Source organism: Argentina silus, assembly GCF_951799395.1.
Source record: "Argentina silus genome assembly, chromosome: X".
In the NCBI taxonomy this organism is placed as follows: Eukaryota; Metazoa; Chordata; class Actinopteri; order Argentiniformes; family Argentinidae; genus Argentina; species Argentina silus.
In genome coordinates, this window is record NC_139653.1 from 28,881,026 (window position 1) to 28,907,192 (window position 26,167).

Consider the following 26,167-nt stretch of genomic DNA (forward strand, 5'->3'; position numbering starts at 1 on the left):
TACACTATTCCCTTCTGTTTGTCTGGCTTGTCTCTTCCCTCGTCAGAGCTCTAGTGGGTACACAGAAAATCCAGATCTCAGTGGGAGTGAAAAATCCAAGAGAATATTCTCAGTAGGAGTCTTCCATCTGGGATCCGCACACAGGCACTGCCACAGCTCTTCACCACATCTCTGTCTCCCTCGTTCCCTCCCTGCCGTGATTCTCTCTCTCTCTCTCTCTCTCTCTCTCTCGCCCACCCTCTTGCTATTGCGCACTCAATCTGTGAGAGCATGTGTGCATGGTTTGGGGAGTAGAGATAATCTCTCTGAGACAGGGTCTCTCTTGCCTGGCAAACTAATAAGATGTGAAATGCATTAAAAGAGGAAAAAGACCCTCAGCTGCTCTGCTGCCAGAGGCCAGCTATTATTTATGTCTTTGCATTGACGTCATCGATGCTGCTGTGCTCTGTCATGTCTCAGTACCCTTCTGCTACACAGTGTTAATAGAGCCATCTATCTATTACACCATCTATAGGACTTGAGATAGATGCACAAAAAGAATACTGATACTCTGCAGTAAGTAAGAACACAATATAATTGCCAGCCTGGTAATCAACAGTAAGTCATACAATCATACAGTATATACATTTAGGGAGCACACATGTTTCTAGAGCTTTGGTATTGTAATATTGTATGAAACTGAATAACATGGCAATGTGTTGTAATATTGAATATTGTCATCCTCATGACAATCAGAAACATTCAGTTTTGTTCTCCAATAATGAATGAATGCTGAAAAGAAAATATCAATGGTTTAGTATGAAATTGTATTGTTTGCAAGAAATTAGCTATTTAAATGAATGCAGATATCCCTTTTAGTACTTTAGTATGACAACATTAAACATTCATTTGATATGAAAAAAATGCAAAGATTTTCTTGAACACAACATGCTTGAAGAGGTTAATCTTGACCTTATCAAGCATGCCGTTTTTAAGAAAATATTTGCAAATGTGTTTCAACTGGTGAAATTAGCTCATAAGCTCCATGATTCACTACACTCACCTGACAGGAATACACACAATCCCTTGAAGTCATCACCTAATAAACCCATGACATATGAAACACAAAATATGTTATCTATTAGTTACAATCTCATTAACAATGTTATATATGGAATGCACAGTGCACTAAGGACAGTAGTGCACAACTGTATATACATGTACAGTGCTTTTAGTATTCACCCCCCTGGACTGTTAACACATTTTATTGTCTTACAACCTGACTTTAGATTTAATAGATTGAATTGATTTTGTTTGTCACTGACATACACAAAATAAAAATCTATATTTTTTAGACATTATTACAAATTAATTAAAAATGAGTCAATAAGTATTCACCCCCTTTGCTATGACACTACTAAAATTAGCCCAAATGCAAAAATGTATGTTGAATTAAGTCCATCTGAGTGCAAGGATAATTCATCTGATTTCTGAATGATCTCTGTTTTTATAGGGTCTCTGATTTGTATAGGAATCAATTACACACTGTGTGGATCAGGTTGTCATTACAGGAGATGAGCAAAACTCAGGAATGCTCAGGAATGCTACCAAGAGTTGAATGGCTGAGAGGAAAAAGCACAGTCGATGGGACAACAACATCCCAGTCACTCCTCAAAATTGGCCTATATAACAGAGTGGCCAAGAAGAATAAGTGATACAGCAAAAACAGTGTCTTGAAATGTGTTCATTTGTTTTTACTACAAAGCATTAAGTTTAGTGCAAATCCAGTACATGCAATGCAGTTTCCGCACCATCCCTCGTGTGATGAATAGTGGTAGCTGCATCAAGTTATGGGTATGTTTGTCACCGGCAGGGATTTGGAAATTTGTCAGGATCAAGAGAAAATTATGAAAGTTGCTGAGTTGGTAGTGAAAGCCAGTGTTTTTCACAGTGTGTAATTGATTCCTACGCAAATCAAAGACCCTATGAAAACAAAAACATTCATTCCGAAATCACATGAATTATTATCCTTGCACTCAGATGGATTCAAGTAAACTTATTGAGTTACTTGTTAAAGACATTTTTGCATTTTAGGAGTGTCATAGCAAAGGGGCTGAATACTTATTGACTCTAGCCATTTCAGCTTTCAATTTTTAATTAATCAGTAAACATTTCCCCAACATCTTTTTGGGACATTATGGGGTATTTAGTGTAGACAAAGTATTTTGTCTTCTTTTAGCTCTATACTCCAACAATTTGGAAATCAAACAATTACTATGAGGTTACAGTAGAGATTCTCAGCTTTAATGCAATGTTTTCTTTTTTCAGATTAGTTTCACCATTTAGAAAGTACAACCCCTTGTATACATAGTCCCCCTATTTCAGGGCCCAAAAGTATTGGGAAATTGGAAAATCGGCTTTACAGGTGTTCTGTCACATCATTTGGGCAAGCATAAGAGAGCTGTTAATGGCTAGTACTGATTCTAAGTTAATTGGTGTCTGTCAACATGAGGACCAAAGAGACGTCAATGAAAATCAAGGAAGCTGTAATGAGGCTGAAATATCAGAAAAAACTATCAGAAACATACCTAAAACCTTACACTTACAAAATCAACAGTTTGTAACATCATTAAAAAAGAAAGAAAGCACTGGTGAGCTCCGCAATCGTGGAAGACTTCTACAGTGGATGACCAAAGAATGATCACCATAATTAAGAAAAACAAACAAACTACTGTCCCACAGATCAGGAATACTCTCCAGGAGGTAGGCGTGAATGTGTCAGAGACTACCATCTGCAGAATATGTCACAAGCTGAACTACAGAAGCTTCACTGCAAGGTGCAAACCACTAGTTATCCTCCAAAAGGATGGTCAGGTTTGCCAAAAAAAAAAAAAAAAAAGCCTGCAGAGGTCTGGAAAATGGTCTTGTAGACAGATAATACAAATGTTATCATGTACCAGTGATTGCAAGAGAAAGGTTTGGAGAAAATAGGATTTGCCCAAGATTTACAGCATACCACCTCATCTGTGAAACATGGTGGAGGGGGTGTTATGGTTTGGGCATGTATAGCTGCCACAAGAACTTATTAACTGGCTAACTTAATTGGTGATGTTACTGCTGACAGCAGCAGCAGAATGTATTCTGAAGTGTACAAAAATGGCTTGTCTGCTCGAGTACAAGCACATGCCTCCAAATTCATTGGATGGCGCTTCATGATACAGTAAGACAATGACCCTAAACATACTACCATAAGCAGTGAGTTTTTCAGGGCCAAAAAGTGGAAAGTTCTTGACTGGCCAAGTCAATCTTCAGATTTAAATCCAATTGAACATGCATGTAATTTCCTGATGACAATATTTTAGGCAAAAATATCTCAAAACAAACAACAACTGAAGATGGCTGCAGTACAGGCCTGGCAGTACAGGCCCCCCAGCATCTGGTGAGGTCAATGGGTCGCAGACTTCAGGCAGTTATTGCATGCAAAGGATTGTCAACCAAATACCAAACATGACTACTTCATTTGGACATTAAATGATTTTTTTTCCAATACTTTTGGAGCCCTGAAATATGGGGAGTATGTTTAAAACATGTTTAAAACATGCTGAGAGGAAAAATGTCTGGTAAATACAGCATAGCCTTTTAAATCAAAAACAGCATGGCACATAGAGAGCGACTTTTTCCTCATCAATGACTGTAGGGAAGACTCAGAGAGAGCATGGCATAACCTTGTCCCTTCCCTAAAATGAACAAGCAACAACAGACTGTTCCCTTCAAAATCTAAACAATGTTTGTAATGTAGTTAAAACAGCACCAGCAATACACGCCTCATCAGGCTACAATGGAAGAAATGCAGACAATTATGAGCCAAATGAACAAAGGCTAAAAAGGCATTTTTGAACTGCCTGCATGTCTTCCATTGTAGTCTGATGAGGGTATCACTGGTGCTGATAAGTTTCTTAAAACCAAGCGAATTCACAAAACAAAGTGTCTATACCCTTCTACAACATGCCATTTAAATCAAAAATAGAGATCTGGCTCAAAAAATCCAAACCTATCATTTTATTGTCCTGTAAGCTTCCCTTCAAGCATAATTCATGCTTTCATTTCCCTTACATGAATGGTTAAACACTAAATTACTTTGAAACATTAAATGAACACATTTTTTTGATGGAAGAATAATTGTGGAATTTCCATCAATGGTGCTTTAAGTCAAGTGATACTCTCTGTCCATGGTTCCCCGCAAAGGAGATATAGAATGAATCGTTGCAAATATTTGTTCCCTTAGCAAAGTACACAAAAGAGGACACCAATGAGTGACCTTGAGCTTGATGCCATTGCCTTCTGTTTTGTCTGACTGGTAGGAGGGAGAGGAACATCAAATTTGTTCTATGAGGCGTGCTGAACGTTCCCACTCTTTGGACAATAAGGTTTTTATTATTCTTTATTTCCCTGAGATAGGGGGTGTGCTACCATAACAACATGACCTCCAAAAGTAATCCGCAGCCTGAGCCATCCAGGGTTGTTCAAATGTCGCTCCAGAGGACTGCCCGCCGGCTCTTGTCTACGCTAACCACATACTCCCCAGACGCTGACCAGGACACTGCGTTGATGGAGGAGCTGCAGAGGATAGAGGGACAGTCACTACATCTCATTAATTTCAATGGACATTCACCCCCCAGATGACAGGGCAGATTTGAATAGCTCCTGAAGTGTTTCAAGATGTACAGAACAGATGGATAGAGCGAGGATTTTAAGCCAAACAGAACTAGCACAAACAAGACAGAGAACTTAACAGCACAAAATGTTCTGCTGTTTCACATCAAATGACAGGATACACTTGCAGCACAGCCAAAAAAGTAGTGTTTCCTTTCTAACATAAACATAAGCTAATAGCCTGTAACATCCTCCACATTCCCTAATAGCCTCTACAAACTGACTGTGAGGAAGTCTAATAAACCTAATTGATGCTTAGTTGGCTGCTGCCCAGAACAACTCCCTCTGAAAGCTGAGGTCCTCGGAGGTTAGGTGGGGTTTACAAGAAAGACAGGCAAGAGACATCTCACTGTGCAAGATTCAGCTTAACAGTCAAGTGAAAAAGAAACATCAAGAATGACTTTTTTAATAGTTGAAAAAGAGGAAAAGACTAGAGACATCAACATTTTGCACTTGGCAAGTAAAGGCCAAGTGCACGAGTGGCATGAGTTCCATTGCACACATTGTTGAGAGCACAGATTGTAAAGAGACAGACAGTACAATACCTGTGCATGTCAGGTAGGCGAGTCACCAGGTTCCCAGTGTTAACGTTCCAGATGTAGACAGCCCCATCTGCTGAGCCAGCAGCCAGGTAGCTACCATCAGGACTAGGCAGACAGGGAGACAACTGGTAGTTACTTAAAGGATGAGATATGCCAATGCCAGTGTCTCCCACAATACTTATTCATATGAATTTCCATACCATGTAATTTCACCAAATTGGGACCCAAATTGCAAGCCTTCCAACACTGTTATGATCAGAGGGAGCATAACATCACATATGGGCTCTCAGATCGTTCAAAATGGCTCTGGTTTATGTGACACCATGCATGTGATGTGTTTGTTTAATCTATCAGCGCCTCTAATTCTGTATTGTCCAGTTTAACAGATTGGATATTAGGTCAAAGGGTGGAGAGGGTGGGACTGAGCAGATGGGAGAGTGTTTGTTCAATTGAAGGTGGGTTATAAAACAGAAATCAGATCACTTCTCAGCATGGGGGAAATGTCAGGGGATAAGGCTGCCATTAAGTTAATATGCACTTCACACTCTCAAGTTACAGCATTCTCGTCCTCATATTGTCATGGAAACCGAAAAGTTATTGGAATGTGTAGCGCTCATTTGATTCAGCCAATTGCGTTTATTTGAAGGCAGAGGTAGGCTGAAAAGTAATCAGGGCTTGCAGTGCTTATTTGATTCATTTTCAAGGATTTGACAGTATTATTTGAAAACTGTCAATTGGCCAAAAGGTGCGGTCTGAGGTGCGCTCTCCTCTTAGCGCGCTATTATGACGTTTGGCCGCACTGTCACAAGATGAATCGGCGTCACCTTGAAACTCCTAAACCATTTCTATGGCAAGACGCATCTTTCACTCTAGTTTGTCAAAATTGGGCCAATCAGTGTAATTTCGTAAATGCCGGATCTGCATGGCAGGACACATCATTCACCCAAAGTTCGTCCAAATTGTTCCTGTGGGGTTAGAGATAAAGCGAGTGACATACGAACAGACAAAGACCGATTTCATCGGTGGGGAACAATAATAATAAATATAGCTATTTATGCTAGATTTTTGAGCGTGATCAAATATTTGATCAAATATGATATTCGAGATGTGTGGTCGTACAAGTCACGTGGCTGACAGGCTTTCAGGTACTTTTTAGCAAAGTGTAACCTGGCCATCTAACTAGTGGTTTGCACTTTGCAGTGAAGCCTCTGAAGTTCGGCTGGTGACGTATTCTGCAGATGGTAGTCTCTGACAAATTCACGCCTACCTCGTGGAGAGTGTTTCTGATCAGTGGGACAGTCATTTGGGGGGGTTCCTTAATTATGGTGAGCATTCTTCGGTCATCCTCTGTAGAAGTCTTTCTTGGCTTACCAGCCCGTTTGTGATTGCTGATCTCGAACTGTTAATGTGAATGGATACAAGCAGAGACTGTATATACTCGAGATATGCCACTCCCTTGATTTACTATTGGTTTTGCGAGAGACGGGGGAGATGGCGGCCTGTCCCATGTGAGGATACATTTCTGACTAATTGCCACACAGTTAACAGTTATTGTTGCTAGGTTAATGTTACTAGGATCGCGTCTTTCTGACGCCATTTCCCCTAGCAACGTGTGTGTAAGACTAGCGCGGGAGGCTAGGAGACAGCCAAATAAATCCATATCAACAACTTTTCACGCGCAATAAATATTTCTACACAAAAAAAAGGAAAAAGTTGCTAATCCATATCATTTTGGTGTGAGTGGAGTTTTTGTTAAGTTTTTGTCCTCCCAAAGACGACCTGTCTGGAAAAACAGTTTGGTCTCATTGAAAATAAGCGCCAAAAGAGGTGTCACCAACTGGCTTCTTTTAAAGAGGCTTTGGTACAAAGCAGAACCCCACTCATCTTGAACCCACTCAATTCCTAGGTAACTCGATGTGAATGGGACTATAGAGTAGTTACAGTGAGGTTTTCATAGTTAAGCAGGGCTTACTGTATGTCACCATCACTTTCACTCTGCACAGATTAATCACAAAAGCAAGCTGACAGAACAACAGCACAAAAGAGAACGTGCGGGTAAAAGTCATGGAGCACACTTTGGCAAGGTCAGCATGCATACCATGATGGCTTTTTACATTCATCAAAAAGCAATAGCATTGCTAACAGAGAGAACAGACAGCCCAGGGCCTCATCAGAAATCATTTGTGTGAGGAAGTCAAAGGAGCTGCACTCAATATGCTGTATAGGGCAATAGCTATTGATATATTCCCCCAGCTGTGCCCTAGAGAAAGACAATGATGTGAATCATGAATCGTGACTAGATGTCTCCATGCCATTCCAGATCTTTGTAATTACACAGGCCTCTGAGATCAAGCCCAGTGGGACAGCACAGTGTGGAACATGCATATTCTAAACACGACTAATGCTTTGTGACATGATCAGAGGGCAGTTGAGGTCAGAGGGCATCAATAATTGTGTCTTGTATGTCTGCTCACCTGAATATAGCCTTGGTGCTGTCACAGCCACATTTGAAACCCTCAGCTCTAAAATGAGAGGAAGAGAGAAAGCATTTACATCACCCCTCTCAGTATTATTTCCTTAATGTGCCTCCGTCTGTCAGAATTATGAATCAATGTCAATGGTGCAAATACATTTGCTGAAAAAAACTGAATTAAGTGTCACAGGCATATAGAGCAATCAAGCTTTGGCTTGCAATGACTAAAGGTCTGATCCATTTTCAGCACAAAGCTGTACCCTTGGCCTTCAACATTGGCTGCTGAGCTGACCCGAAACCTTGTTTCTACTAGGAGCTGTATTCAGTGAGCACCAAGGAAAATGTGACTAAAGTAAACCCTGTCCTGGAGCCTGGAGCTCTTCTGTACCTGAAGCATATCCTGGAGTTGCTCATTCTGAGGTCCACCACCTGCAGGCATTCATCTCTGGAGCAGCTAAGCAGCTGCCAGTGGTCGGGACAGATGTCCAGAGACGTCACCTTCCCCTGCAGAGGAACCTCCTGTGTGCAGCTTGCAGCCCTGGGGAGGGACAGGGGGAGTGGGGGGTAAAACAGATCTCAACATGAGTCTACAAAACAAGCCTGTTTTTGCTAATTGGGTACAATTATTAAAGTGATGAGAATTATCAACATCATATACTGAACCGATGTGTTGGATTTGTTACAGGAAACTATGGAGGAGTACCATACGTTCTATTGCAACCAGAGATCTATCGCAACAACATTACTACATTGGTTTGCTATTGAGAGGAAACTAAAACAAAAAAACATGTAAAATCTTGCACAGCAAATTTCACAATGTCATAACAGAGACAATCCCAAAACAGAGGGGATGTGAAGAGAGACCATTATGTGGGTTGACTGTTGCTAGGCAACAGCAGAACATGGGAGTCGTAAGGGCTGCAGTTGAGGGCTGCTATTGCAGAGTGAATGAGCGATGTCAATGGCTCTGCTGTGGCTAAAAAAAAGAATACAGAGGAAACAGATATAATGTACATGGTATTATACAATATATTATATACAGTGCCCTCCATAAATATTGGAAAGATGAAGCATGTTGTCTTCTTTTAGCTCTATACTCCAACAGTTTGGATTAGAAATCAAACGATTACTATGGGGTCAAAGTAGAGATTTGCAGCTTTAATTCAATGTTTTTTGAATTCAGATTGATTTCACCATTTAGAAAGTACAACATTTTTTAAACATACTTCCCCTATTTCAGGGCTCCAAAAGTATTTGAAAAAATCAAATAATGTCCAAATAAAGCACTCATGTTTAGTATTTGGTCGACAATCCTTTGCATGCAATAACTGCCTGAAGTCTGCGACCCATTGACCCCCCCACCAGAAGCTGGGTATATTACCAGTGATGCTCTGCCAGGCCTGTACTGCAGCCATCTTCAGTTGTTGTTGTTTTGAAATATGTTTGCCTTAAGTTCCCTCTTCAGGAAATGAAATGGATGTTCAATTGAATTTAAATCTGGAGATTGATTTGCCAGTCAACAACTTTCCACATTTTGACCCTGAAAAACTCCCTAGTTGCTATGGCAGCATGTTTGGGCTCATTGACTTGCTGTATGATGAAGCACTGCCCAATGAGATTGGAAGCATTTGCTCGTACTTCAGCAGACAAGATGTTTATGTACACTTCAAAATTCATTCTGCTGCTGTTGTCAGCAGTTAAATCAACAGTTAAGACTAGTGAGCCAGTTCCAATGACAGCCACACACATCCAAGCCATAACACACACTCCACCATATTTCACAGATGAGGTGGTATACTGGGGACTTTGAGCAGTTCCTTTTTTTCTCCACACTACACTTGCCATCACTCTGGTACATGTTAATATTTGTCTCATCTGTCCACCTGACCTTTTTCCAGAACTCTGTAGGCTCTTTTAGGTACTTTTTAGCAAACTTTTAACCTGACCATCATTTTGGAGGATAACTAGTGGTTTGCACCTTGCAGTGTAGCTTTCTTCTGTAGTTCTGATGGTGAAGTCTTCTGCGGATGGTAGTCTCTGACACATTCACGCTTACCTCCTGGAGAGTGTTCCTGACCTGTGGGAAAGTCGTTTTGGGAGTTTTCTTAATTATAGTGAGCATTCTTCAGTCATCCACTGTAGAAGTCTTCCTTGGCCTACCAGGCAGCTCACCAGTGTTTTTCGTCTTTTGGATGCAAACTGTTGTTGGTAGCAAACTGTTGTTGTTAGCAACCCTAAGGTTTTGGATATGTTTATTTCTGATTTCTCAGCCCAATAATGGCTTCCTTGACTTGCAGTTACAACTCTTTGGTCTTCATGTTGACAGACACCAATAGCAGTCTCCGAAGGAAAACGTAAAGGCTAAAATGAATACTAGACATTGACAGCTCTCTTACGCCTGCACCAATGATGTGAGGAACACATCTGACTAACCAGAAACACCTGTCAAGCCAATTTTCCAATACCACTGGTTCTCTGAAATGGAGGCACAATGTACAAAAAGGGTTGTAATTTGTAAATGATGAAACCAATCTGTTTGATTTCAAATTGTTGGAGTATAGAGCTAAAATATGACAAAATGCTCCCTCTTTCAAATTCTTATGGAGGGCACTGTAATTTCATAAGGAGAATTTTCCCTACATATTCTGTACTAATCATTGTCACCAATAAAACTAGCTATACAGAATAGGAATGTGCAATAAAGTAACTGAGCATGAGCATGAACATAATCATAATCACTCAAATCGAGGAACACATATTATGGTAGTGATTATTACTTTGGGCAAAGCCATGCTGTGTTTAACCCCTCTGATTGTGCCTTGGGTCTCATATAAACATTTCTCTGGGTCATGAGTCAATCCCCAAATGTCCTCCAAACATGGTCTTTCGTCAAAGCATACACCTACCATTGCTGACATTGCTGTGTTCTGCTCTGAAAAACTTAGTTATGACTTCCAGCTGCGTCCAAGAATAATACAAATAATAATAAAAGCCTCAATATTTGACTGCCCAAAACTCTCTTCTGCTTTCTGGACCTCAACAATGCCACCTCAAACTAGACATATTACTGCTTCATGAATACAGACCAGAGGTATCAATTATTAGCATTACTGCAAAAGTGTTGACAAAATGTCAATGGACAAAGCTTAAACCACAAATAGCATGAGGCTATAGGCTTTGATTAGTTGTCATGTTCGCCTGACACTCAAGCGGGGAGAAATGGACAATGAGTGACATATTTTTTGGCACATTCTATGTTAATTATTCAGATGATCGGCAGTTTGGACAACTAACTCTGTTTTTTTTATTCCAACTCAAGTTAGACAATTCCTGAGCAACACAATTCAGACCTAAAAGAATCAAGAGACACTGACAATCTACTGTAACAGCAAACATTATTATCAACTGTTGTGAAAAATGTACCAATTACAGTACAATGTCATAGTGCAACCTCTAGGCATGTGTTTACATGACATCAGTATGACTCAACAATCCCTTCTCCATTTTCCCCGGCCTGCACGCACGCACGCACACACTTACATTTACATTTAAGTAGTTTAGCAGACTTTTATCCAAAGCGACTTACAATAAGTACATTTGTCTAAGTAAGTGAATCAACTATACAACAGTCATCTAAGTAAAACTAATGATAAGAACAAGTGCCATCGGCAGTTACAGTGCTAGAGACAGGAAGACATTTATTTAATTTTATTTTTTCAAGTTCTGGTAATGTAGGGTGTTAGGGAGTGCAGAGGTCTGAGGAAGAAGAGCCCAGGTGTACCCTAAAGAGATTGGTCTTTAGTCTATGGGGGAAGATAGGTAGTCTCTCAGACTCTGCTGTCCTAACAGTGGTGGGAAGCTCATTCCCACCATTGGGGCACCACGACAGAGAAGAGCCTTGACCTAGCAGAGCAACCACTATATCCTCGTAGAGATGGCTGTGCCAAGCGGCCAGCAGAGGTGGAAGAACGGAGTGATCGGGCCGTGGTTTGGGGACTGACCATTGTTTGCAGATACACACACTTGATGATCATCAAGCGATGATCACAACAGATAAACCAATGAGGAGCTATACAAAATACATTGGAACTTAAATTGACATGGTTTTGATTACAGCAATATACAACAAAATGATCAGCCCTAGGGAAGGTGCATGGAAGCTTTCCTTACCTGCTGTCCCAAAAACGTATTTTTCTGTCATAGTGACCACTAATGATGAAGTACTCAGAGCACACCAAATCACTGCAGGAAGAAAGGACCTCAATAGTTTGTATGCCTATTTGAGAGAAGTGAAAATACAAATCAGTGGCATAATCAAATACCATCTTTGAAATCGATTCACTTTTAAAGAGTCTGATAATCAACATTATTGCAAATAACTGGTCCGTTACAGTTTCTCTGAACAAAAAAATACTATTTTACTGAGCTATGCATTGCATCTGGAGGTAATAAATATGGTGTGGTACACACAGTGAACACTCAGTAGACTTTCTCTCTTTTTTCATTGTACTTCCATGATATGTGACAGATAGACAATAGCAACAGACTTTTCTGATGACATTCACTCACATGCAGAACGGTGGAGATCCCATATCTTGACAGTCCTGTCAGCACTTCCTGTCACCACTTGGTGCAGGCTGCATTTGAACTTGGCCGCTGTGACTTTGCGTGAATGGCCTGTCAGAGTGAGCTGCAAAACCGAGACACACATAGACATGCAGCTAAAGCTTTCAACTGGGTCATTATTTTACTTTTAAGAGCATGCCCTTACCACTCTCCCTCTTATGTTTCTACATAGAAGGGTATTCATGGGTGATAAACTAACAACAAGAATGAATGATTGAATGATCAAGGACAGTTACATTAGAAGGCACAGAAAAACTGAAACAATAACATTTAATCACATTTATAACAAATATGTTCTTTCTTACTTAAGTCAAACAATACTTTGGAAAATAGATAGTCATTGGTACAGATGACACCCTGTGCTCTCCATTCTTGGCACTCAGCAGATGCTTATCCCACACAGTTGTATGCGGATTACACTACCGTATGTACCTCAATTGAAATTTCCTAGTGGTTACCTTGGGAACGCAATCATCCAGTCTCCAGAACAGAGCAGATTTATCGTATGACGCAGCTAAAATCCTGGTACCCTAATGACAGGGAAGAACATAACACAGGATCACTTCAACACTTAACATCACTTTGAGAATCCTCATGAAACACTTATAGCACCTCTAGATACAATCAGTAGCATGGGAAATTGGCCATTCTCATCAAAAGAGAGCAAGAACAGAAAACCATGGACTGATGTTCACTGTGCTGAACAGTATAATTGGTGTCCTTATTGTTAATCAGATCCTAAACCACATGATAAAATTCCTCATCAAACCAATCAATATGATTTGATGATCACTGATCATGAGTAGACATTTTAACAATAACTCTTTTCACTTTCTTTTTTTTTTTCTTTTTTTTACAATAACTGAGTAGAAATGCGACAGAGGAAGCCCAACCCCCATCTTACCGTTGGGTCAAACTCAATGCTTGTTATTCCTTCATTACTGCCACCTAGTGTTCCTCTGTTGTGGAGCATACCTGGGACAATGGTAACAGAGGATGCATGTAAGAGCTTGTTCCTGCTGATATATTATACAGTGCAACATCTTTTGGCTGAAATTCAATTATGTTGGGGTTCTATGGGGGCCAGTTGTAGTGTGTTGGCTGATATCTGCAGGGTAATACTGTTGTATTATTAGTATAGTGAGATTGTCTAGGGAGCTGGGAAGGTGTAGGTGTACATCTCTGTACCTGCTTTGATATCCCAAAGCTTGATGACTCTGTCTGTGCCCCCTGTAGCCAGCAGATTGGAACTGGAGCTGAATCGCACTGCATTAATACCCAACTCATGAGCATCCTAGATGATGGGAGAATAACTTAATAATTAACCAAGAGTAACAATTAATAGCTAATCATTAGTTTAGAAATGGGATGTACTCTTAGCAATTGTTTAAATAGGATACACGATCACTTCGGATATATAGGCAACAAATCTTTAATTTCTTAATATCGCATATGAGCAGGAAGGGAGCACAAAATAACATAAAGCATGTGGAGAAAAAACATAAAGTGAGCACAAAAATAATGATTAACAAGCCTACACCAGATTGCTATGGAGCTGCACTATTTTGATAAGATTAGAAGATTAAGCAAAAACAACAAGCATGACCAGACAAAACAACAACAATAACTAACATAACGTGCAAAAACAAGAAACAGACACAACCCAGAAATAAAAGGCCCACTTTCTGAGAGCAGCAGGGACCTGAGGCATCACATCAAAATGCAGTGCCACAAAGTCATGCAAATCAGACTATATGACATTTCTCCTAATAAGGAAGTGGTAGGCAGAGAGTGCACCTTAGGCGGATCATGCTAGTTCCTCTGTGGCATGCGTGGGCCATTCAAATGAAAATGGCCCTGCCTGGTATGAGTGGCTCCCAGTGACAGAGCAGCTCTGTGTGACAGAGGACCTCTGTTTGGCTGACACAGACTGCACTTTGTATCACAGGGACAGCCAAAGCACTGACCAGGAGCTTCCTTCCACTGAGCACTGTGCAAAGGGCTCTATTTACATGAAAATAACAAGGAGTTGATGCTGAATATTTCCTGATATCTATCACTCTTAATGTGGCCCTGAAACAATAGAGACAATCACTTGATGGAGATATGTTACTGTGGCAAGATGCTCTCCTCTGGGAAAGGAATTTATGTATGTGTGTGTGTGTGTGTGTGTGTGTGTGTGTGTGAGAGGGGGAAGGGGGGTAATCTAAATGGGGCTGCATGGGCTGCAATTCAGAGTCAGGGGTGTTACCACCCCATACTTCACCATTTAACAGTAGATTCTTGGCACAGCATGCCCAAGCTAATTCAGTTTTGAGTACTCTAGACAGTTTGACCACACAAACATTAGCGTGTCCTCACCAGCACATGCAGTGCTTTGGCAGGGACCCTGGCAGCAAGACAGATCCCTACAGGGGCATAGAAGTCCTCCTTCAGACTGCACACTGAGTTCCCCCGCCTTTTCTTTCTACATAGGGACACACAAAATAACTCAACACAACATGTATGTTTCAGTCTATAGTTTCACAGGGACAAGGGGCAAATGTATGGTTGAGTTTACATGGATTCAATCTGACTGTGATCAGAGGTACAAATGGACACATAGTCACACCCCCGATCTGTCATTGGCAGGCACATATACATTATGAGTGGACTGTGAACTGCAGTAAGACATTTAATAGCAAACCAAGTTGTAATTCACAATTACAATGTTTTCATATGCTAGCACATCGACTAAAAAAGGAGAAGCTTGTGAAAAAAGTGTAGTGCTTATGTGGTAGAGGCAGCAAAAATAACCTAATCATTGAAATATATACATGTAGATCACTGATTCATGTTCAGTTTCCACTTCTCTTTGGCATAATCAGACCATAATCCCAACCACGAAATAGTACAACTCCCTGCAATCAAGTCTATACCTAGGATTTGTACCAGTGTAAATTTCAATGGATTTATTGCGGAATAGTAGTACCACATGCTATGGTTCAAGATCAATTCATTTAATATTCATCATAATGGCATGTGGTGGTCACCTTTTGACATCAAATTAGTGTTTACATTTGATCATACCTGTACAGTATATTGAGTGCTGTAATATCTTATACAGTGTCCTGCTTAAGTAACGGGACAATGACGCATTTTTTCTTGTTTTGGCTCTACACTTGAAATCAAACAATTATTATGATGTTAAAGTAAAGATTCTTAGCTTTGATGGTATTGGTGTATATATTGGTTTCACCATTCAGAAATTACAACACATTTTATGCATAGTCCCCCTATTTCAGGGTAACCAAAAGTGATGGGACAATTGGTTTCTGGTTCGTTAGGTGAGTTCGGTCACATAATTTGTGCAGCCATAAGGGAGCTCACAATGCCTATATATTGATTCTAGGCTTCGCGTTTGCCTTTGGAGTCTGCTATTGGTATCTATCAACATGAGGACCAAAGAGATGTCAATAAAAGTCAGGGAAGTCATTATAAGGCTGAAATATCTGAAAAAATCAATCAGAAACATAGTCAAAACATAATCAAAACCAAAATCAACACTTTGAAACATCATTAACAGGACAGAATGCACTGATAAGATCAGAAATCGCCAACGGTCTGGTAAGCCAAGGAAGAGTTCTACAGTGGATGACCGAAGAATGCTCACCATGATTAAGAAAAGCCCCAAAACAACTGTCCCACAGATGAGGAACACTCTCCAGAAAGTAGGCGTGAATGTGTCAGAGACCTCCATCCGCAGAATATGTCACCAGCTGAACTACAGAGGCTTCACTTGAAGGTGCAAACCACTAGTTAGCCACAAAAACAGGATGGCAGGTTATGGTTTGCTAAAAAGTACCTAAAAGAGCCTAAAAAAGTACCTAAAAGAGTTCTGGAAAAAAGGTCTTGTGGACAGATGTAATTGATGTAACTGTTGACAGCAGCGGCAGGATGACTTCTGAAGTGCATCTTGTCAGCCCAAGTACAAGTACAACACCTCCAAACTCATTGATAGCGTTTCATCATACAGCAGGACAATAACCCAAAACATATTGCCATAGCAACTAGGGAGTTGTTCAGGGCCAAAAGGTGGAAAGTTGTTGACTGGCCAAGTAAATCTCCAGATTTAAGGGGCACTTAGTGGCGTAGCACACTAATGCGCATACCACGTAATCGCAAGGTTCCTGGTTCGATTCCGACCCCCGACATATCTTGCATGTCATTCCTCCTCTCTCTCCCATCCTTCCTGTCAATCTCTACTGTCTCTATCCCAATAAAGCAGGAATGCCCTAAAAACAAAAAAATCTCCAGATTTAAAACCTATTCAACATGCACTTCATTTGCTGAAGAGAAGACTTAAGGCAAAACATCTTCAAATTAATCAACAACTGAAGATGGCTTCAGTACAGGCCTGGCAGAGCATCACCAGAGAAGATACCCAGCGTCTGGTGGGGTCAATAGGTCGCAGACTTCAGGCAGTTATTGCATGCAAAGGATTGTTGACCAAATAATAAACATGAGTGCAATTTGATAAATCTGTCCTATCACTTCTGGGTATCCAGAAATTGGGGAACGTTGCATAAAAAGTGTTGTCATTTCTGAATGGTGAAACCAATATGTACACAAATACCATCAAATAAGAGATGATTACACTTTAAATAGTTTGATTTCAAATGCAACATTTTGGTGTGTAGAGCCACCGTGCAGGGCACTGTAGATCTGTATGTAGTGCATAATTCCGTGTTTAGTAACTTACTCGAACAGCTCTTTAATGGAATCAAGAATCCGAGGAGATGTTGCAGAGGCTGACCTACAGGAAAATGGTTTCGATAACTTTTACAACACATTTGACCAACTACATTTTGTTGAGTCAATCTCTAAAGCAATTTTCTCTTCTACCTAAAAAGTCGAGCATGCCGTCTGTCAAACTTCTCCATCATTTCATTCTTTGGGGATGCTGCTCTAGAGGAAGGAGCACTCACACGACCACTGGAAGAGAAACAGCAGAACAAGGTATAACCCTTTGTCATCCTTTAGCTGTGCTTCAATTGTATCTATGAATGTATGTTTTGTGCACAGAGGACATTCCAATTGACATATAGTATATGATTTCTAACACCATGAGCCTTGAGAGTCACAGAACTAGCATCTTATGGGACATACAGTACAGATTAATGAAAACAGATTAATCACCCTAAACATCACCTCTTGTTTAGCACTATCAGAATTCCCAGTCATCCATGATTTGATTATACAGTAGCTCATATTCCATTAGCTTTTATCTCACTTAACTTTTTACATTTGGACTCTTTTCCAAAATCAAGTGTACCAGTTAAATCTACAGTACTTACACATCAATGTTCACTTCCATTTTTGCAGCCGTCTCAAGTTCCTTCTGAAGATTTACCTCCCTTGCTCTTTGATATAGATAGTTGAAATAAATTACAATAAACATTACATTCATTGAAATTGTACTTTCCTGTTCAAAGGTTAGATATCTTGCAAATAATCATAACTTCTTGCAAATAATCAGCTATGGTCATAGGTCATAGCAAAGCAAACTTGTGCAGTTACTGTTTTATATCATTTCACTGATCGTCTGCTAATGGCTCACATGCCTAAATTCCACTCCTGATGAACATGCTCTATTAAGTATGTGCTGACATTTGACCTCCTGCAGCTCACCTTACTCTTCGTTCATTCCGACTGTTCATCTGGACAGCAGCCAGCTGTTTCCAGCGATTCATGTCCTCCAGCAGCTCCGAGTTGCGCAACTTCTCCTTCAATAACGTCTCATCCATGCCATGGTGTCGCTCCAAGAGGGAGTCATACTCTCTCTTTAAGACCCAGTTTCCCTCCTGCACCTCTGTTACATGGGCATGCAGGCTTCCATATTCTGCCTCCACCCCCATCAGTCGCCTTTTCACCTCACACATTCTAACCATGGCAAGAGATCCATTTCAACTAGCGTCTACTGTATGTACAGTGCTCATATAAACGTGTAATCCTATTAATAGTAGATAAAGAAACACATACTAATAAACTCCTAATGTACACACTCCTACAGTGGAGACTTTTTAAAATATGTTTTAAACTTTTCAATAGAGAATGTCAACGTTGTTTTGTTTTTTTGGTGAATAAGCCTCACCTGGCATGTTGCTCTTCCAGTACAGATTCTTTGATTTTAATCTCTTGCTGAAGCTCCACCACCTGGTAGGCCAACTAGAAGCAGAGGTGAACAATCAGACACCAGACTGACAAAGGGAAATTATACATTTTCAGTATTGGCAGAAATAACCCAATATTTAAAAAAGCACAATTAAAGATTGCAGATTTGTCTGCTTTCTGCGGCCTACACTATATGCTTCTGCATATCATTGTGCATCCAAACCAGCAGATTGCTGGTGATGATCGCTTGAGAGATGGTGATTGCCAGCTAGTTTTATTGTATTCTTCACACTGTTACTCTGAGGAGTGACATGAGGGCATGCTCCACAGGGTAAACAAATACCTGTGGGACTGATCTATCAAAAGCATGTAAGAGAATACTGGTAAAGACATATTTCACAGTAAATATAATGAAACCGACCTAAACTTCATTATAAATCTTCTCTTCACCTTTATGTAAAGCAAGTGCACCTGTGTGTTTAGTTGTTACTTAGTGAATTATAGTCATATTTGTCTTGTGTTTCCTACCTCTCCTTTTGTTTTCTTCAGATCCTCATTCTTGGAAATCAGAGATGTCAAGGAATCCTTCGCAGTAGCGGTTGATTCGTACCTGGAACACTCAGACACTTATAACAGCTCTAAAGAAAGAAGCTTGCCCAAAAATGCCAAATGTATATCAACTTTCATTGGGTATTTCCCCTAGGCACATCAGACACTTCGATTCAAGCAAATACACCTTGGTAAGTGTGTTGATCAACAAGATGGACAATTACCTTGCAACAGAACCCAGAATGCCTTTTGTAATGAGGGCTCTCTGATTGGACCTCTCCAGCAGGGTGATATCTGTAGGATACAGTACCAATGGAGCATGTATCATAGCAGCTACAAACAGAAGGATATCTTTACACCAGCGGGCCACACATACTTGTTAATGAGGGGTTTCATTTTCACCTTTGTGTCAAGAGAGCTGTCCTCAAGAAAGTTACTTTCAGTAGGCCTAGATTGTGTTGATGAGACTATATCACAATTATAATGCAAATATATTCGCAGCAAAAAAAATTGTCACACATTCATTAAGTGCAAATCAGGTGGAACTGGTATTACTAATGATGAATTCCCCAGATTATGTATCACACTTAACTTTCTTTGTATGTCTCTATAATAAAGAAAACAATGGCCGCATAAAATATGGTTACATTGTTGGAGATAATACGACATTTGCAGGACTTCCTTAGGCCAGCTATATGGCTTTATAAGCATTTTTGAAAAGAAAAAAATATCACGATCAAAAGCCCACTTCTTTAAACAAATAAGTTACACATATTACATACAGGATCGTATGACATCTTGAAACATTGCCTTCTGAAACTTATCCCGATGTTTCAGTTGACGGATGATATGACACTTCCATGACTCTGCCGTCTTTTTGGTGGTGAAGAGTATCCTCTCTGCTACTGTAGTAGCCTCCCTACATTCCACACCGATAGCAGCCATAACCGACTACAACAGTCTGGCTTTTATTGATCGACATTGCCGGGGAATTCAGTCTGCTGGCTATCAGAGAAACATTTTGACTTATTCGTTGTTGAACTCCATTCGAGACTACACTAGAAACTGATACCGAAATGACTTCCACAAGCCTGTGGAACAAGAAGTTTCTCAGCCAATCATCAGCAACTTTCCACTCCTTTCCTCAGTTCGACTCGAATCGTCATCGCCGTCATTGAAAACATACTAGGGCACGCATGTGCATAAGTGCAGGCATAATAAAACCCTTTTGAGAAATAGGAATAATGAATTTTCCCTTAATCTTAATTATCTCTAAATCTAAATCTTTGATATGAGTGAGGCCATGACACAAATATTACCCAAAATCACTATGTATTCTAAATGTGGCTGCATATCTGATTTTCCACTGGAAAGGCCACATAGCTCAATATATTTAACAATGAATGCATACAGACTTAATGTACTATATTTTCAACAACAAACACACACGACGCAATGTACCATATGTAAAACTATGAATATTTAATATCATACAAAGGGTTGATAAAAACAAGTATTGTGATTGGCAGAGAGGCATAAAAAAGGAGTATATCCTTTATATCATAAGGATATATCGTATGGCTTAAATAAAATATTTAAAAAAGAAAACGGCAAAGGTGCTGTTCATAAAAAGGCCACAATACTATTGAATGTAGCATGGAAAGTGAATGCTTATTTTTGTTGTCCATGTTTCTGCTGCACTTTCCATCAAGGGGCCCTCAGTTGCAGTCTATCTTTTTCTGAGTGATCCGTATTAACATCTCTGAGTACTTCTCCAGAAGAGCCACAGTCCTGTCATCCCTCAGCTGGTGGACTGGGGACTCCTCCGCAGGGCTGTGGGCTGTCTTACATGTTGAATGGCTGTCCTCTGGGCAAACAGAGTCCAGATCACTTTGGGCCACTGCAAATGCTTCCTTCAAAATTACTGTCATCTGAGACTGCTGCTCTAGACTGTCAGTCATAGAGCACACCTAAAGGTTGACAGAAAAGAGGAAGTTAAGTCCCTCTCATACAACAGTAGTTTACATAAACCTGAATGTTGTTTGAATAAAAGAGAAACACAACTTTGCAGACAAAAGCAACTTGTGATTACATTATGATACATGAGCGAGGTCCAGAATAATTCTGACATTGATTTGGAGATCTTGAAAGACTAACACCTTAATTGTTTAGAGAACATATTTACTACTTTAAACCCACCTTATTGTAAAAGCTGACTGCAGTCCTTATGGTGTGCCTCAAATCATTAACAACCTGGTTACAAATCTGGAGGTTCACTGTCTCATCCGAAGAATCTGAACAAAACAAAACAATGTAAAATAAGAGCTAAGACGTGAAGATGCCTCCATCTTCAAACTTCCCATAGGACTGATGAGACGAATGGTCTTACCTGTGTTAGAGTCTGAATGTTCCTCCAAACAACCAGGAGGGGGTGCACTACCCAAAGAGAGAGGTGACACTGATCCAGAGATGGGACTGAACTGCTGCAGCTGGGACAGTGGCCCTACTTTTCTTGCACCAGTCACCTGGGGTCCACCTGGAGATTGGCACCTAGTTGGGGTCTCAGTCAGCATGGCCACGGGGGCTTTGGTAGGAGTCAGACTGAATGGTTTTGTGGCTTCCCTGGGTGCCAGGTTTTCTTCACTGCTGCTGATGCATCTCTTGGCCTCCTTGCCCAGGGAGCGCATCTCTGTGGGGGTCACCAGGGCTGGGCGGCAGGGTGAATCCACAGTGCGTCGCTGTGCCTTGTGGGACAGGGGCGACATGGAGGCGAGTGCAGGGCGGTCAGGCACAGACAGGTCCAGATGGAGAGCGGCTCTAGCGCTGTGATTCCCAGGAGCAGGAGAGTGAGGGGGTGGCTGAATACTAGAAGTGTGCTCCGTTGAGGAGGGGATGATGGTAGTAAGGGCGGTGGTGTGGACAACAGGTGGATGTGCAGAGGGTGGAAAGTTCTCCTTACACTCCTGGTGTGAGTTCAGATCATGGATGGAGGATGCTCTTAATTCCATCAGCTTACTTGGCTGCTCATCTGTTGGAGAGACATTTAGACATTTAGAGTTGCTCCAGGACATTTTTGCTCGAGAGCTGGCTGTGGCACTCATGTAGCTCTGGTAGGATGACTGAGTCTGTGTCTCCTTGTTCAGGTTAGTTTGCAGGGCTTTTTGGGCAGAGCTGGGATGGGTTTTTTTGGAAACTGGCAGAGCATTGTTTTGAGTACTGGACTGTGATAACAGGGCCTTGTCTGTAATATCTAATGGGTTAAAAACAACAGGTGAATATATATATAGAGCACCACACAACCAAAGTACAGTATATACCTGGAATCCAATTTTCAACCAGCTTGAGTGGTGTAAATCAACTGATTTTCATCACCAGATGAGAAAAGCACCATCCATGAAAATCAGTGTAGTCAGAGATAGAGATGAATAACAAATAAAGAAGTTCAGAGAGGACAGAATCCAGCTTCCCTAGGAGACTAGAGTGAAATCGAAACCATTGTGACTTAGATCCTCTGGCCGGTGTCAGGTCACTACTGTGCAAACCTATTTCAGCGTCCAGTCAAGCAAGCACTATTTGAGCGCGAGATATCTTGTTGTCAGAACTTCTGAGCGCAGGACTATCCGAGCACATGCCTATCCAAGTGCAGTGCGAAAATACTGTCATTGCCAGTGTCATTCGCCAATATTACTAGCCTATATTTGATATTGTAGAAATGTCAGTCGCTCTGCCTGAATAAACACATTACAAGCCAATGAAAGTAGTTACAACATACCATTCATTACTTATGGTAATATAATCGTATTTTAGATCATTTAGATCAAATAACTGGATGCTAGGATGGCAGGTGTTGAACTAGACGACGCTCTGAAATGTATTTGCGCAGCTATGGGTGGAACACCTCAGGTAGCATTTTACATTAAGCTCTGAATAAGTTGGTTATAGCATGGTAATTACTGATACCAGTAACAAGAAAGACATCAAGGCGGACTGTACTTTCTACTTAATTATTTTGTATGAAAGATGCTTGTTTCCGTATTATTGTTACAGTTTCCATATTGTTCTTGAATCATTGAAACTGACATCAAGTTGTTGCAAACAGTAGCCTCGGAATCCGAGTTGCTCCACATGATTCTCGAACCTGCGACCTCTGGATTGCCATGACCGACATGACCGCTGTCTCCTAAATACCCGATGGAAACCAGCTACGGCACCGGAAAGCTAGAAATTCGATGGCGTGGGTGGGGGTATTTGAACTTGTGAGGAGAGAGTTCATCACTGTTTTAACTCGGTCACATGAGCACAAATTTAATTTTGCTTCATAACCAAGAACAGAAAAGGTAAATAGCTACCTTTGAAATAGTATACAGAACTGGAAAATGCTTTATTACCTATTTCCATTTTGTTTTAGCCTTGTATCCCATCTAACCCTAACAACTAGACCGTGGTTTGTTGCCTAAAAACAGAGAAGGTAGTTTCCATTTTCTTGTTTTGGGGTAGATCAACTTTGAAAATTAGTAAATAGAATTTAAATTCTATCAGATATCAATGCTTGCATAATTTCTAGTCCCCTTTTCTTTTCTGCCCCAACCCTTCCCTCAATGGAGGACATGAAAATAAAATAACAACCACCAAAATTCTACTTAAATGTACAGCTATTCACTTGGCATGGTACATATAATATTCACACACCTACACATATATAGACACTTAGAAATTCCCACCACTGCCGGTATTGGGTTCACAAGTGAATCGGCCAATCAACTATGCATTCCATATCTAATTCCAACCTTCCGATGTCCACAGGTCAACCCACCTTTGCTAGTATAATACCATTTTACTATCCCCTTGCAATACATTCCTCTATTCTACTGTGGTCTCTCACAAAGGCCTTGAACCGCTCCATTTGTCTAATAATAAATATTTTACCTAAGAATAGAATCATATTTCCTAATGAGTGGGCCTGGTTCCTCAGATCCCCCAACAATATAGTTTGCAGTTCTATCTGCATACTGATATTATGCCTTAACCATTCCTGGACCTGAATCCAAAACTGAGATTTTGTTTAGGAGATAACTGTTAAATGGTAAATTCTGGTGGCTTGAAATTAATGCTGGACCTGAATCAAGGACAATTTGATTGAAATGAAGTTGGCTGGTATACACTCAAAACACAATGATAAAGGTGGTCCTCCTGGAACCTTGTTTTACATCCCTGCTATAGAATTACTAATAACCTGAATTATAACCAATCCCAGCCTTTCTGTATACAAAAAAATAAGTTAAAAAGTAGTCGGCTGGCCTATGCTTCCCAGCTAGTTGGTAAAGAAAAATCAACATTTTCCATTTTATTATCTATGTTGATCAATCATAATATCAATACATCCATTCATATTCCAACCCTGATGCTCACCCCTGTCCCTCATTTGGCTAAGACTCAGCCTCAGACTGATGTTCTTCTGGTACCTCTCTCTGTCTTTGTCCCTAGTACAGAGCCTGTGTGTTTTCCTGCTGCTTAGCCGTAACTTGCTGCTGACTAGTGATTTAATGGTGCCACATTAATTTCACTTTAATTGCATTTAACATATGTTAATTACAAAAATACATAAAACTGGTAAATTATTATTATTCAATTTGGTGACTGTGTGTGCTTTGAAGCCTTCAAAGGCTTTTTTGGCACTAACTACAATAGACACTAACTACAATAGACACTAACGTTAAATGCACACCTCCAACTGTGTCAACCTAACTTTTCAATTTGTAGCGTCCAAATTATCTACTGCAACTCTCAAGATATCCCCTCAACACTCACCACAGTTGTACTACCGTTTGTTAGAGTGTTTGTCAAGGTTTCTTCTGTTCTTTCTAATGTTACACTGCAGATACACTCTAACTACGCACTCTACCACCAATCGCCCTTAGCTGGTTGTGTAACCGCATTGCATGAAAATGCATCTTTAAGGGAGTAAATAGTATTAGGCATTTTTCTTAGGCAGGCTGAAAAAAAAACGTTAAGGAGGGCCATCCAAAGATTCTCTGCAGGAAAAACCCTCAGTATGCATGCATCCACTACATCATTAACACAGCAATAAGCTACCCAATGGGTTTGCTACATAGGCATACATGAAGTTTAGGGATGATTTCATACAGTTAATGTAATGCAATTTCATACAGTTTCATACAATTTCATACAGTTAATGTAATGCAATATCCCTTATTAAGACATTGAGACTTTGGCATTAGTAATACTGAGCTGTCCAGTAGGTAATATTGCAATGTTATAAAGTAATTGTTTGTGGGTGGAGAATGAAGAGGCAACACCTCCAAAACCTTTGTATCATACTTGGCTCTTCTATTGACTGAATAATATTTCCATTGATATTCACCACAATATTTTTCCATTGATATTCACCACAACATTTTAATGTTCAGCTATTACAAGAGCTTTGCTAAAAATGTCAATTTATTAACTGATACCACCTTATTTCATAGTAGTAACTACCTTCTCTGTTCCAAGCATCTTTCATGCAAAATAATGACATGGAAACTACAGTTGTATGTACCTTGGTAATAACAAGGTAATTGTTTTTCTTGTTACTGTTAACTATCAGTAATTACTGTAATTACAATGCTATTACCCACTTATTCCGAGCCGTAATGTAAAAGTGCTACCAAAAATTGTTTTGAGAAAAATCTGTCAACAACCGTTGTGTAATGACCTTGTACATTGAAGGCAATACTTGATGTCAACCAATTTCCACTGTCACATATAAGAGGGAGAGTGTGGCATAATGTATATAATAGAAAAGTTGTTTGACTGTATTTCTATAACCCAACAAGGTAACACAAAATAGATTTCCCCATCACTTTTCTTTGGAGGATTGTAAGAAAAGGTGTAAATAGTACTCACCACTGTTGTGGCTCTCCTCTTGAGATTCTGTGGCACAGCTCTCAGAACACTGCTGTGAACTGACCTAGAAATAACAATCACCTTTAATAATATGCTGACAAAAGTAATTTGTTGTTCTATCGTGTTAGGGTTAGGATTGCGATCAATGTGCTTTCGGATGAATGCATATTTGATATTCATCTGTTGGTACTGTCCATATAATTTCTTGAGCAATAATGTGGTCTAA

At 40.2% G+C, this 26,167-nt stretch overlaps 3 protein-coding genes across 4 annotated transcripts in view; all 3 read right to left on the bottom strand.

Annotated features, from left to right (window-relative positions):
- arrb1 (arrestin, beta 1) overlaps positions 1–1,091 on the bottom strand; it is a gene marked incomplete at both ends in the record, with an annotated part of 25,789 nt that extends 24,698 nt beyond the window's left edge. The window contains one exon of the mRNA XM_083694671.1: positions 1,043–1,091. Coding sequence (XP_083550797.1) covers positions 1,043–1,091 — 49 coding nt within the window. The remainder of the gene's footprint in view (positions 1–1,042) is intronic.
- On the bottom strand, positions 557–20,123 carry atg16l2 (ATG16 autophagy related 16-like 2). 2 transcript variants are annotated; one of them, XR_014554938.1, is made up of 19 exons: positions 19,818–20,123; positions 19,260–19,329; positions 19,015–19,096; positions 18,467–18,540; positions 18,004–18,255; positions 17,670–17,735; positions 17,218–17,307; positions 17,075–17,128; positions 14,695–14,800; positions 13,522–13,627; positions 13,238–13,308; positions 12,792–12,863; positions 12,277–12,397; positions 11,878–11,983; positions 8,096–8,245; positions 7,709–7,756; positions 5,238–5,339; positions 1,043–4,596; positions 557–771 (listed from the first exon to the last, which is right to left on the bottom strand). XR_014554938.1 is itself a non-coding variant. In XM_083696146.1 (18 exons), exons 1-18 carry the CDS (start codon positions 19,978–19,980, stop codon positions 4,503–4,505), a joined length of 1,827 nt encoding a protein of 608 aa, XP_083552272.1. In that variant the 5' UTR covers positions 19,981–20,123; the 3' UTR covers positions 557–4,502. The 2 variants fall into 2 exon arrangements, 1 of the variants encoding a protein (XP_083552272.1); XM_083696146.1 differs by having other exon boundaries at positions 557–4,596.
- Positions 20,124–20,538: 415 nt separating this feature from the next.
- wdr62 (WD repeat domain 62) overlaps positions 20,539–26,167 on the bottom strand; it is a 31,045-nt gene continuing 25,416 nt past the window's right edge. Inside the window, exons 28-31 of the mRNA XM_083695455.1 lie at positions 25,942–26,005; positions 21,425–22,063; positions 21,235–21,329; positions 20,539–21,005 (exon numbers count right to left, since the gene is read on the bottom strand). Of these exons, the coding sequence (XP_083551581.1) occupies positions 20,754–21,005; positions 21,235–21,329; positions 21,425–22,063; positions 25,942–26,005 (1,050 nt within the window). The 3' untranslated portion in view covers positions 20,539–20,753. The remainder of the gene's footprint in view (positions 21,006–21,234; positions 21,330–21,424; positions 22,064–25,941; positions 26,006–26,167) is intronic.

What these genes read in the sequence shown, in the direction of transcription:
- atg16l2 (XM_083696146.1), bottom strand. Translation starts at nt 19,980, where the DNA reads ATGGCTGCTATCGGTGTGGAATGTAGGGAGGCTACTACAGTAGCAGAG. An exon ending in CGGAATGAACGAAGAGTAAG is followed by an intron (nt 17,736 to 18,003) that starts GTGAGCTGCAGG and finishes TCTATATCAAAG; the next exon opens with AGCAAGGGAGGTAAATCTTC. An exon ending in GGATCTCCACCGTTCTGCAT is followed by an intron (nt 11,984 to 12,276) that starts GTGAGTGAATGT and finishes TCTCTCAAATAG; the next exon opens with GCATACAAACTATTGAGGTC.